The 14,205-nt window shown below is 41.2% G+C and overlaps 1 protein-coding gene and 1 long non-coding RNA gene across 3 annotated transcripts in view; one reads left to right on the top strand and one right to left on the bottom strand.

Annotated features, from left to right (window-relative positions):
- Positions 1 to 1,621, bottom strand: part of LOC133495337 (protocadherin-15-like) — an 85,016-nt gene extending 83,395 nt beyond the window's left edge. Inside the window, exon 1 of the mRNA XM_061809850.1 lies at positions 1,319 to 1,621. Within this exon, the coding sequence (XP_061665834.1) occupies positions 1,319 to 1,423 (105 nt within the window). The 5' untranslated portion in view covers positions 1,424 to 1,621. The remainder of the gene's footprint in view (positions 1 to 1,318) is intronic.
- On the top strand, positions 1,513 to 10,193 carry LOC133495339 (uncharacterized). Of its 2 annotated transcripts, none has more exons than XR_009793546.1 (3): positions 1,513 to 1,651; positions 5,447 to 5,556; positions 9,492 to 10,193. It is a non-coding gene; the product is annotated as an uncharacterized LOC133495339 (long non-coding RNA). The 2 variants fall into 2 exon arrangements; XR_009793545.1 differs by lacking the exon at positions 9,492 to 10,193 and adding an exon at positions 6,137 to 6,552.
- Positions 10,194 to 14,205: the final 4,012 nt, after the last annotated feature.

Consider the following 14,205-nt stretch of genomic DNA (forward strand, 5'->3'; position numbering starts at 1 on the left):
ACAGTCGCCGCACCAACCCGTGTCATCTATCCATCTATTCATTTTTCACACACAGTATGAAACCTCCTCGAGGCGTCGCCCGCCGTTATCGTGATGTAACTACGTGGCTAAGCATGACGGATCGCCGCGCCACCGGCGCACCACGGTTGATCGGTCATCTTTCTGCTCCTCATTACTCCCACAAAGGGATAATTGCGCGGACGGCGATACGTCCCGCAGCTCATTCCCGCCGCTTGACTTCTCCTCTAATGTCATCACCAGTTTCAATTTGTCCGATATGCCTTCCCCACCGTAAAAAGTCCAACGATGATTTAGCTTGGAGTTGATGTAGCTGTCAATTAGTGGGCCCGAGATGGACCGAGACAATGTTCAAATTGTATGTGGCGAGCCAGGGTGCGTTATTAAGATGTCTCCTGAGGAGTGGAATAAAAAAATAAAATTCCTTAACAAGTGAAAAACTGGATGGTTAATAAAATACTGAACGGTGTGTTATTCCCACATTGACTTGCACTGTTTGATTTTACTATAATCGAATGAATGCACTTTTTCATCTCCCATCCATCTGAGCTGACCTTAACATTTCATACAAAATATAATCTGCTGAACGCGAGAAAATGATCACTATTTTCATTGCTCCATTGGATACGATATAATATCCAGCTATGGTATTGAAACCGTGCAAGTAATTGACAGCGCTCCAAAAAGGTTACCGCGGCCATAGCTGTGTTTTTCTCATAGACAAGGCTAAATGAAGCTCCTCCTCTGATTTAAACACAGTTCCTTGGCACCAAAGCAACATTTTTATGAGAGTACATACTAGTGAATTGATGAATTTGTGTGTGAATAACAGAGGACAGGTTACCCTCCTCAAAAGCACCAATGTTACTGTTCATCCAATCCAAATTTTAGGTCATTTAAAGACATACAGATACAAAAAAATGTTCATATTTATATTTCAGAGCCTGCACACACACACATATATATATATATATTTTTTTTTTTTAAACTGACATCAGTTTTACTACAACTTTGTTTACACTCTAGCAAGTATTCAGCGTTCATCATTCAGCCCGAGACTTGTGAGTCAGTGTATTTTCTCCACATTGACCGTATTAAGGCGTCCTTCTGTCAAACTAATTGGTGGATGAACTAATTCCCAGTCCCACGATGCGGGGTTGACACGGTGCCCTAGACCAGCCGGGCGCCGGCTGGCACGCACCTCTTTGCTGCCAACGCCACTTAAACCGCCGTCGATTCGAGCTCAGCGACAAATCCGACGATAAACGCCCGCGCGGTGGGGTGAGCGGAAGATACTTGCATATCTACGACTCATCATCAGAGTTGGGCTTCTCGAGTTGACTTGAACCTGGACGAACGTTACGGTTCTCCCGGAAATGTTTAAAACAAAAGAACTCCCTTCCATGTTTGATTGCACGGACGCCAAATCCTCCCGCCAAGTCCGAAGAAGAAATGGAGAAAACCGACGAAGAAGAACACTTGCTCATCTCAAACAAACAAATCATTTTTTTTTTAAATTAATGACAAGTCGTCTCAGTGCAACACTTGGAATAATATTATTATTGTGTAAAGGAGACTTTCATTATACTTTGCAACGCGTTTCTCGCTTCAATGAAGTCCAACTCTCATTTGGGTGAGTCAAACAATAAAATCTATGCTAACACCGTGACAGCTAAAAAGTGTTAACTTTTGCACTGTTGCCGATTTTAGCGTTTAATTTAGTCTTCAAACCAACCTAAGAGCCGATGACAGAAAAATGAGATAATTCACATCAATCTTACAGTATCACCAACACTAACCTTTTGTCTGTGTGAAGTTACATTTCGTGACAAAATGTAGACTTCCGGTGCGTGCCCTTCAAAATAAAAGGGTAAGACTAATAACAGGAAGACAATTTAAATTTGTACATATAAACTGACGTGATAAAATGGTCCTCAATAATTATTTTAACAATGCTATATGTTACTGTTAGCTAATGATAATAATAATAACAATACATTAAATAATGTATGCTAAGTCAATTACTTTATTCCTTAAACATTGGATTTTAGTTCATAGGTTAGATACTGATACTAGTTATGCAGAACCTCACCAGTCAAATGATCATTTGGATGGATGTTCATTCTTTAGACACTTTATTTAAACCATGCAAACGTTTTTGACGTAGACCCATAAAAGAATCGGAATGGAGAATAGTTTGGAATCCAAATGCTAAGTAACCGCAATCGGGACCAGAATCGCTTAAATTCAAATGATACGCAATCAAGCTTAAGGCTTGCGTATAGGAATGAGTTGTTATTGTGTTAATTATGTAATTTCAAATAAGTAAACAAGCATTATTTAAAATGATGCACTAGCAGTAAACAGAATAACAATCAAACACAAACAGACGTCAAATAAATCATCCTGAAAACATGAAGGAATAACACTCCAAGCAGTTTTCTGATTCGGACAAACTTTGCCAAGTTTGTGGGCAAACAAAGAGCAACAAAGAACAATTAGGCGTCAAGATTGACAACTCTGTCAAATATTTAGAACATCGGGGAGTAGGGAGAACTGGAAGGCAGAGATCACGCTCTAATAATTGATGACGGGAAAATAATTGGCTGCCTGCACGGTTGCCTTTTCTCAAAGACATGGTGATTTTTACAATTCGGGAGGGAGCGAAAGCAGAGTTGAGGAGAAACACGAGGAAAAAAAAATGAAGAAGCATTTCTTACTGCCCTGCAGTGAAGTAAATCTGCCTGCCTTCTTATCTCATAAAACACCACAACAGCAAGGCCTAAAGTCTCATTTTGCGGTGGTCTGATGTGTAGTTTTGCTCTTTACAACGAGCCCAGCTGTAACTACTCACGCATACAGAGCAAATACAGTAAATGTTTGACAATCCATAATGAAATTTACTTTCAAAATTAACATAAAATGAAGAAAAATGCATGGTGTAAATTTAAAACCGCCACCTAGCTTTGGTTTGAATTGAACCCTTTAGCTTCATGCTAGCAAACCATGCAAAACACCTTAGACAGGCTAATGGGGTGCGTTGGCCGCGTAGTGTTGTCACTCTTTCAGCAACGGATAGTCGAACACAAAGTGTGGAGCAACACGTAGAGCGACATTTTAGCAATTCTTGCAGAGATATATTCTTTATCATCCGTGAAGAATGACTAATATTACTGCAGCTGACTGAGTCAGGTTTTAAACTCTTCTTCGTGGGCCTATGTCTCTGTCTGTATTATACTTCACCGAAGTGGCTACTGCACGGGATGAGCAGCACAATGTCTATTGCAGTGAGGCAGAAAATGTGGCGAAATCGGTTTGGTTCTTTAAATTGTGTTTAATTGGAAGTCAAAATCACCCCTCCCGTGCATGCAAGAGAGAGGGCAGTTTGGATACATTTCAAAACTTGTCAAACATTTTAAAAAATGTTTTTAATTTCTTGAAATTTTATGAATATACTGGTGTTTGTGTAATGAGGTGTGTATCTTACTCCCTTAATCCTCACATATTGTGAGGTTATTAACGTACATTTGTGGCTGTACTACACGCTCTACACTTCATTTTCATGATAACGAAAACTGTACACGGCATTGGCCATTTTTTTTTTTGGGGGGGGGGGGGGGGCTGTTCGTGCGCCATTTGCATCAGACAGGCCCACCCCAGACTAATTAATATAAGATTATTGAGATATTTCTGACCAAAGCATTAGCAGCCATTTCATGAAAGCACGCAAAAACTGCTTCAAATTTTGAAAGAAACAGGTAAGGGGCCCTGATTCAGGCCGTCGCACGAACTGACTCCGGAACCCGGGGCCAGAAGAAAAACGTTTTTAAATAAAACATGCAAGCGTAAAACTATTTCTTAGCCCCGGGGCGTTCCAATTTTCTCGACGTTTTCCGGGGCACCGGCGCGGTGCCGAGCGATATCGGGTCCAGCCGAAGCTCCTCGCCACCGAGCGCGGGAGGTGCCGGAATCGGTCAGGTGCCGAGAGCCGCCGGTTGACCCCCTGATGAAACGTTTACCCCTCGCTCGCTGGGACCACTGATAAAAACATTTCCACTCGGGGCCATTTGTGTTGCCTGTGTGTGTGTCCATGCCAAATTGTTAGTGCATTATCACAGTGTGTGCGTGTGTGGGTGTCACAATATCACATTCCACTGTGTAAACATGCTGACCTGGCATAAGACAACACTTTGACGTTGGCACCAGCTACTGTAATCACACACACACACATGCACACGCACACTGCCGGGGGCAAGGCTTAACACTGCTAACACACTGTGACTCGATGTAGTCTTCATCTGAGTCACCAACACATACACACAATTGCAGTTTCCTGCTCGCACAGATAAACAGTGATGCATTCTCCCATGAAGAGGGGGTCGGGGGCGGGGGGTACACGTTAAAGGCGGACGCATTTTATTTCTTTTCTTACTATTTGGAGTGGAAATCCTTGCTGACAGTCTCTGAGTAAAAAGTCTTTACTACTCACTGCATCATGCCTTTCACTTCAACAGTGATTTTAAAAAAAAAAAGTTCTCCAAAGACGTATACAGTAAGCTCACAGTGGACCTTTCCGATGGCGACCTTTAGCTCCGCCCCCTTAGCCACATCCCACAAGCTTTCAAAACGGCGATTGAACAAAACATGTTTGAAGTCGATTCTCTATCGCGTATTCCAGATAATATTGGGGTATGTTTTGTTTTTTTGTTTTTTTGCCAAATGCGTCAGACTTGTCCAAGAGAGTTCTACAGAGAGGTCTCAACTATTTTCACGCAAGGATACGCACACGGAATTAGGATTTCGGACGGAGCAGGACGCAATGTCAGAGTTACAGCAAAACGTTTGACGCCTCACAGACTTCATATTGAAATCCAGCAGGATCAAATAGTGGAATCGTACTATGCATGTAAAGCAGGGTGAGTACTTTTTACTAGGTAAGATCATGAGTATCAATGTAGTCTTTATAAGTGAGTGGTTGTATTCATTTAACTTGGCTGGTTGTCCACACTTAGTTCTCCGTGTGCTCTTCCGCAAGCCTTAATCCATCGTAGACACTTCGTCAACCGTGTCTTAGGTTTTGGAAAATGAATCAAGCGGGGCCCCTTGTAACCTAGCCGGAAATCTTTCATCAGAATCGCACGTTCCCCGAGCGCATCTGAGGACCATTTTCTTCATAACATTAACTTTTCCAAGCGCACGCTACTGACAACCAGAATTGCTTGTGGGACAACACGGCGAGAGGGGCGTCTCAAGCCAGGGGTTAAGACAATGCGGCTCTCTGATTGGCTATTATTGTACTAGTGATTGACAGGTCGGAAAGGTCCATTTGAGTACCTTTATAAGAATCTCTCATTAGGTTAAACCCCACCTAGTACGCAGGTAGTCTCTAGCATTACTCACCAATATCTGAATTTTTGGCCTTTTTTAGTGCCGCTTCTCCCGCCCCCCCCGCCATACCCCTTCATAAATCAACCTCCGGAGACGAGATGGTGACTCACCGCCACGAAGAATGGCAAAGCGCATCGAGTGGACACTCATGTGAGTATTGACTAATTCTTTCTTATTTGGGTCCAGGATTGGAGATCTTTCGGTAGGGAGGCGCTGATCAGAGAGAAAGCTACTTGGGATATCTAAACTGGGCCAGCCACTCTCGGAACTTTTTACCACAATGGATTAAAACTGTGCTCGTTTAATCTCCCGTTGGCTTTCAAGCACACGTGTAAACTTTTATTTAAAAAAAAAAAAAAGTGCCCCAACAAAAACTGGTTGACCCACTTTCTCGATTACGTATGGTAGCGTTAAGAGTAAACAGTTACATTTTCATTAATTGTCATTTTTGTATGATTTGAAATGAAAGAAACATTTTCACGTGTCCGCTGTCTTCATTACGCTCGGAATGTTCGACGTGGAAGGACAATCGGAAATCGGCGGGAGAGAATGAAAACATCGTCACGCGATGCGAAAATAAGTTTGGCTGATTCGCCTCGGCGGTTCTTCTCCCTGCTTCGGGTTGCCAGATATGCAGATCCCTGGCCGTGTTTTGGCCGGCAGGCGCGTAATCTCGTTAGGAACAATTAACTTGGTTGTTTTTGTTGAGTGTGAATCCAATCTTTTGCAGAAGCCGTCGAAAAAGAACACGCAGGCGCGCGACGCGTCAAACGCCGTCACGCGTGCGAAAAAGAGGATCGAGACTTCAAACTTTGGAAAATGAAGGGAAGTCGGTTGGAAAAATCTGAATGTAGGAGACCGCCGCAGTGTCTCATTGGATTCTGGATTTTATCGAAAATGTAAATCGAGGAAAACAAGTGTGTAGTTGCGTAGGAACACACAGGAAGTAGCGTTTCACAATTGACTGGGTAAACCATACTAATATTTACGACCTGTTAAAATATAGTCACTTGCTTGCATGAAACACTGAAAACATTCTAGTTTCAGCATGACAATAAATATAGTGTGTAAAGTGTCCTCTAATTCTTCATCTGTGTAGTACTGATTAAAGCATTTCTCAGACTTACCAAAACAGTTCAAAATTGAGCTACCTTGCCTTTTTTGTCAAAATGTGCATTTCCATTTTGGACAAACATGATGTTGCTGTGCTCTGTTGTGATTTAATGTAGGAAAAAAAAAAATACTTGAGCGTTGTGTTTTTATCTGACAATTTGAAGTGGGGGGGCAGCAAACGATGCCTTGGTAAAAGCGCCATCAGCACGACAGCAAACGACTCATACCACAAACCGTTCAATTAACGAGGTGGGTTTTTTGTTTGTTTGTTTTGTTTATTGGGGGGGGGGATCAAAGCTTTTTAAAATTGAGTACACAACAAAAACGATAATTGTGCTGCTCATCGGCCACTTGAGAAGGACGTGAGTCGGAAACCCTGAAGTGTGGAGATTCTCAAGAAAAAAATGGATTAAACAAAGAGAAAATTAACAAAACGAAGGAGTCTTGGGGGGCATAATTGTGAGAAATATTCTGCTCCGATTAAAAATGCAATGGTAAGAATTCCTAGATGTAGGAAGAGGCACTTTATATATCTGTACGGGGTGTGAAGACTTTATATTCACTATCTAACGGTCTATTCGTGGATCATTCACATCGAAGCGAACTGCTGAGCCCATTTGAACTCTGTTGCTAAACTAAACGGCAGCACCTACAACAGAAATAAATTGCAATACACCTTAAATATTGTTAAACATTAATAAATAAAATTAAAGCGGAGGGCCATTATGATTGAAACTGTGAAAATCTTGAACTGACTCATCATATTTACACATCAAATTTACCAGCTAGTTTTGCAATAAGCAATTAAGGGTAATGTGTTTTTCAACTATGGTTGATGTTTGGTGACACAAAAATGCTTGCAATATCTCAACGTTATCATTTATGATATGACGGTTTGAAATTTTGGTTGAACTTTTAACAAAAATCATGAAAGTTGATACACATGATATGCCTTCGCGGGCCACATAAAAGCATGTGGCGGGTTGCATCTGGCCCTCGGGGCTTGAGTTTGAAACCTGTGACATAAGGGGAAAATTTTGATTTAAATATTGATATAAGTAAAGATATTGATTTGCCTGGAAATGAGGGTAAAATAAACCCGAAACAAAATGCAGAATGCAAAATGCCTAAAAGCTTTGCGGAAGCGTTTGAGCGTCAATCGATGATGTAACTTGACTATTTTTAATAATAGTTATGCCAACGTAATCCAATCACAGCATTACCTGGCATTTAGAGTTTATTTGCCTATTGCAGATGAAAAAAAAAACAGGCTTCTATTGGGGGTGGGGCATATTAGTACATACGCATTTTTATAACAAAAGTTTAAAACTAAATAAAAAGTAATGTTCTGAAGAAACAGAAACTCTGTTTCATATATTAAATAAAAGAAATATTGAACTGCGGGTGTCTGGGTGAGACAAAGAGATTATTATATGACTGTCACTTGGTTACGGAGGTACTGTACATGCCTGTTTCAAAACAGCCTTTGACATTTGTCTGATTTCTCTCATTTTTCATGCGTTTGATCGTTCTTGCGCTGTTGCAAGATTCCCTCGTGACCTTTCAAAGACCAATAAGTCCTTTTTTTTTGTGAGAACATTTGCAAATGCGGTGGAGACACAGGACTGTTTCCATCTCCCATTTAAAAAAAAAAAAAAAAATATATATATATATATATATATATAGCTATATATATATATATTTTTTTTTTTTTTTAATTTTTTTTTTTTTTTTTGGGGCACGTGTAAGGCGCGTCACCATTGTCCTCGATTTAACACACCCTAGTAAACTCTAAAATCCATTTTGTAGTCAGGAGTCGGATTTGATGTGGAACAGCCTTGTTTTTATCTCGGGTCCACATCGTCGCCATGGCTTCCCCCAGAGGGCCGTTACGATTATGAAACCATATGATATTTTACATAATCGCCTCATGATATCGCAAATACACAACAAATGGATGGAACGCGAGTGTTGAAATCAGTAATTGTTTAACTGGTATTGTTTGTTTTCAAAGCGGAATTGGGAACCAAAAAAAATGGTTATTGTCAAAATTATCGACCCAGAAGATTTGCTCTAGTGGGCCAGATCTGGCGAAATATTGACATGTCTTCATCTTTGACTCACTTTGAAATATGTCATCACATTTCAAGGTGAAGGAATAACGTTTTATTATTATTATTATTTTTTTTTTTTGTCAAATGTTAAAATAGGTCCAAATGAACTCAAACAGTATTTAAGGGTTTTGGTAAGTGCTGCTGTTTTGGTTAGCAACAGTTTCAATGCAGTTGGCCGGTTACTTCTCTACATCCATCCATTTTCTTAGCCGCATATCCTCACAAGGGTCGGGGGGTATGCTTGAGCCTATCCCAGCCGTCGACGAGCAGGAGGTGGGGTACGCCCTGAACTGATTGCCAGCCAATCGCAGGGCACATCGAGACAAACAGCCGCACTCACATTCGCACCTACGGGCAATTTAGACTGTCCGATTAATGTTGCGTGTTTTTTGGATGTGGGAGGAAACCGGAGTGCCCGTAGAAAACCCACGCAGGCACAGGGATTACATGCAAACTCCACACAGGTGGGTCTGGGATTGAACCCGGGACCTCAGAACTGTGAGGCCAAAGCTTTCCAGCTGTGATCCACCGTGCCGGCACAATGATGTTGATAGCTCAAATCAAGACTCCCTATTGAAACGAATAGAAATAAAATAGCTTTCTACAGTATTGTACATATGTTGTTAAAATAATAATAATAATAGTGTTATAAAGTGAATACTCAGCTCTCAAACGTCCCAGACTTCAAACAAATTGAAGTTTGAATGAATATTTCGCAAATTTTTTTTTTTTTTGCTTCTGATTTCAAATAAAAATCCAGAACTTGAATGCCCCCTAAAAAAAAAAACCTGCTTTACAATTATATATAATCTTTATTTTTATGTCTTTTATTTACATTGAATTTGTGGTATCTTCCAGAATTTTCCATCTGAGGGAGAGGCAGCATCCGTCTTCTTTCGCATCAGACTCACAAGACTGAAGACAAGCGAGCACAGCTGGAGGTTAAGTGCAGGTGACGACACGACGAACACTTCCATCCGTCGTTGTCAGTTCTCGGACGAGATGTGTCGTTGGCAAAAGAGAGGGGAAGGGCTTTGTTATTTAGCATGTGCGGGTGTTGTCACTGTAGGAGTGCGCGACGCCAGCAGCTGTGGTGGGGGGTGGGAGAGGGCTAATCACGGCCCCGGTGGGCCCCACGCAAGCGAAACTGCAGCACTTTAAATCTTCTCAACACCTTTAATGGCAGCCCCCTCATTAAAATTTACGTGTCAAATCACAAGATTGATTTCTCCCTCGTAACGCTGCGGCAATCGTAGTTCATGGAAATGGTGTTATTTTATGCAATCGGTGGGCCCCAGACGCCGTCAAGAGGTCTTATTTCAAGCATAAAAATTGCATTTTTGGAAAGGGTACATAGCTAATTAGCCCCATGTGGGATGAAAGGCGTTCCGTTGCCATGGGACTTATCAAATTGCGTACATGGTGATTATGATCAATGATGATGAAGCTGTACCCCGGGAATGACCTGAAATTCAATTTAATGCTCTTATTTTGAAACATAAACAGGTGGGAAAAGATGATTAATAAATGTAAGAAAAACTGTTATTGCTAGAACTAAGTTTCTACGGGTCAAAAAGGAAGTTCTTAGTAAATAAAACTTGTTAGGTGAACAAAACTTGGAAAAATGATAATTTGGGAATAAGGAACTGGAATCCAGCCTTGTTTTTATTTGAAATGGTTGGTATATAGTTTGTATTTTTACCTGTCAAAAAGTTGTAATATCACAAAATAAAGACAGATTTTTTTTATTGTTATGAGGATAAAGTCATTACATTTTGAAAACTTTAATTGAATGGACTCTGTATTATTACAATAATGAGGATTGATTTTTTTTTTTTTTAAGAAAAAGTCGTAACGTTATTGGAAGAAAAAAAATTGGGGAATATCACGAGAATACTCGTATTTAAATAAAAAAAAGGTGGAATTTTTTAAAACACTGTCAGCTTTTTACAAAACAAATAATTATTCAGATAAAATGCTAATATTACATTAAATTTGTAAGGCCAAAAGCCTAAATATGTTAAATTTTAATAAAGTTAAATAATGATAATCATAGAAATTCTCATATCACTAATTAAATTTTAAGTTTTTTTATTAATTGTAGAAAAAAGTCCTGTTGATAATCTCTAAATATTCATTCCATATATTCAGAATTCATTATTGATATTACTTTCATGCTACATATAAATCTGTTTTTAAATTGGAAAAAAAAAAGTGCAAACACATTTAAAGTTAATACTTTGTTTGATGTTGTCTTAGTAAGCATTTTTTTAAAAGAATATTCTCGGTGGGGGGGGTTGATAGCACGGCACTTTGTAATGGAATAAAGTACGTCTCTCTTTCCTTTCACGTCAAACTTTTCCTTTGGTCACATCGCTTTTAGGACAAAGTGTGATTCTAAGCACTTTAGCAGCGGCCGCTATTTAAACCTGAAACCTGCCGCCTCAGTCATCCCGCGTGACTAACAGGCTTTGCCACGCCGAGCGCTGGACGTGTTCCAGCTTGGACAAACACATTCAGTCTGATTGACCCCCCCCCCCTCGCTCGCATGCAGACGCCACTTTAACACACAAAACACGTGAGCGAACGGGTCTCTCTCGAAACGCGTTGGAAATATCAGGCTCCCGCCTTTGTCATCGGCAGCCATTAGCACACGTGGAGCGTAACGCTTTATGTATTTCCCCCCCCCGTCAGAACTGATTGATTTTTATCCCACCAGCTGTGCCGCTCACAAATGTGCCATATATAATATATACATATACCTCAGAAATCAAATAGTGGCGTACGTATCCCGCGGCGCTGACGGTCTGTCCACCCAACAGTCCATCATGTTGATTTAGTCAGTTAATCGGTCAACAGACCTACTGTATCTAGTCTCCGTCCAATCGGACAGCCATATGTTCGAAATATGAATCGACCTACCAATTTATCAAATGGACTCAATCAATCAACTGTATCAATGCGTCCACTGACCTAATTACCCAACTTCAAGATGAAGGAAACCAATCAGCCAATAAAACCCGCCTCCCTTCCTGCCTGGTGCTGCCCATCGACACAGCCGTCAGTTATTAATACGACCTCAATTAATTGATGATTTAAGCAGTCAATCATCTAACCGATCTCTCCATCTGTTCATTTTCTAGAATCCATATTATTTCGGGCTGTGAATAGAAACTCTACCAATCGACTGATCCATCAGACGAATAGGTTCACACCAGTCCATTGTATGAGCGCAATCGATAAACTGATCGGTTTATATTAACGCTCAGTAAACCAGTTTAATCAAGCTTCACTATCAACTCAATTCATTGATTAATAATGATGTTGTTTAATCCAGTCATCAATCAGTAATCTGCTCTCTCTCAAGCATAAACTCGCTCAATGGATTAATAACTGATCGGTGAATCAATCAGTCAACCTCCCTATCATATGAGGTCATTGATCTTGAATAATCAATCAGTCATTCCACCTTTTTTTTTTTTTTTTTTTACAATTTACACATTCATAACAGAATCGCTCAAATAATCGATCTGCCTCTCCATTTATCGTTATCGGTGTCCTTTCCAGCCCTCGATCATCAAACTCACTCACTTGATGATCCGACGATTTTTCAATGAATCAACCGATACAAACTCAGATCAATTCACTCGCGTTTCAGGTAAATCGGTCCAAACCATAACATGAAATCAATGCATCAACCAACCAATCAATCAAGCTACTGAGACATCCATCAATTTCATCAAAGTCGTGCAACTTGGCAAAGTTGTGACGAGAAATACATGCAGCACATCAGAAATTCTGCATCTGCCACCTTCACGCAGGCGCTTGAGACCTTTGACTTTCTCCCATCGCCGTATGAGCCGCATGTGGGCAGGCGGCAGGAGGCGGCGACAGCTTGCCTTCGTTTAGCTAATCGGATGACTCTCCCTTCCTTCCTAATCCGAGACACCGGCTGCCGTGAGGTAACTGGCTCGGACTCAGACAGACCGCTCACGCCCTTTCCCGCGTTGAAAACGCACACAAACGCACGTAAACACGGTCATGAAAACGTCACATTTAAAAAAAATAATAATAAAAATAAAAAAAGGTGAAAATTGGGCTCTGGTTCCGCATGCGTAAACACATGAAACTGGATGTTAAAACTTACTCGAGTCGTGCAGTGTGAATTAAAGAAGCACAAACATAAATAGCTCATCTTGTATCCGTCTGCTGTGATGAAGTGATGACGGCTGGCGCATATAAACGTGTCTTTTTGCGCGCAAATGAGCGCAAAAAAAGCAGGTCCGGCTCTTTTCAGGACCACGGACAGCTCCACCTCCGCCCCAAAGTCCCGCTTGACAATCACTTTTGATGCAAATAGTTTCACATCTGATGAATTGAAGCACTTGGAATTCACATTGTGGGCTACGGAGACTTTTTTTTTTTTTTTTTTTTTAAATTAAAGGCACACTCACCGCGTTATCCACCTCGTCGCGGCCATGGGTTTAACATCCACTTTTCCCCGCGCCGTCACCGGCTCCGTGTGGGCCCCCGCCGCAGCACCCGGGAGACAATCCGACAAATAACATCCACGCAACTCATCCGGGCGCCTGCGTAACAGGCTGTACGTGACTCCTCAAAAAATTAAATGTATAAATACATATTTCTTAAAAGCAAAGAGGGTGTGTACCGGTCCCACGACAGAATGAATTGACGAGTGTCTTTTGGTTTGCGTGGAAATCCTTCTGTCTGCTTCTCCTCTCAGAGGAGGTGCGCGAGCGCTGAGGCAGAGTAACAGGACACCTCGGCTTGTGTTCTCTCTGCTTTGGCAACCCGAGCCAGGAGGCAGCAGGGTGGGGGGAGGTGGAGTCACAGACAGAGAGAGAGAGCAAGAATGAGAGAAAGAGAGGGAGAGAGAGAGAGAGACGTTTTTTAATTACTACTAACATGCATTTTATCCTCATTTATGAGTGATGCACTTCATTACTCCCAGTGCATACGTTGGTACTGAGTGGTAAAAATTGGCGTGCAGAAAAAAAGACACCAAAAAAATGCTAAATACTAATCTGTAAGCAAATGCCATTAGCATTAGCACACTCGCAATGACAATCGATGGCGGTATAAATTGGGTGGTCAGAATTGAAGAGACCAAAATGCTAAATGCTAATCTGTTACCAGTCGCGATTAGCATGAGCACGCTCGCAATGACAGTTGATGGCGGTAAAAATTTGGTGTACAGAATTCAAGACACCTAAATGCTGAATCTGTTGGCAATGGCGCTTAGCATTAGCACGCTCACAACGACCACTGACGGGCACGCAATGACCCAGGCAGGATCAACCGCAACCAAAGGTGTTATTTTAATAAACGAGCCAAACAAGAACATGGAATAATGAACAAAATCTGCACAACAGGAAACATGACCGAAACGCAAATATAACTTGCAGAAACGACAACAAGGTGAAACAAAACGAGGGAGCTAAATGCAGACAAATTGACGGGACAATGAGGCACACCCGGACAAGACCCGTGGCTTCTCGGTTGACGCGAGGTAAAAGCCCGATGATAACAGGTGCAGCTGAAAACCAAAGCT

The sequence above is a fragment of the Syngnathoides biaculeatus genome, chromosome 22 (genome assembly GCF_019802595.1).
Source record: "Syngnathoides biaculeatus isolate LvHL_M chromosome 22, ASM1980259v1, whole genome shotgun sequence".
NCBI classification, from domain to species: Eukaryota; Metazoa; Chordata; class Actinopteri; order Syngnathiformes; family Syngnathidae; genus Syngnathoides; species Syngnathoides biaculeatus.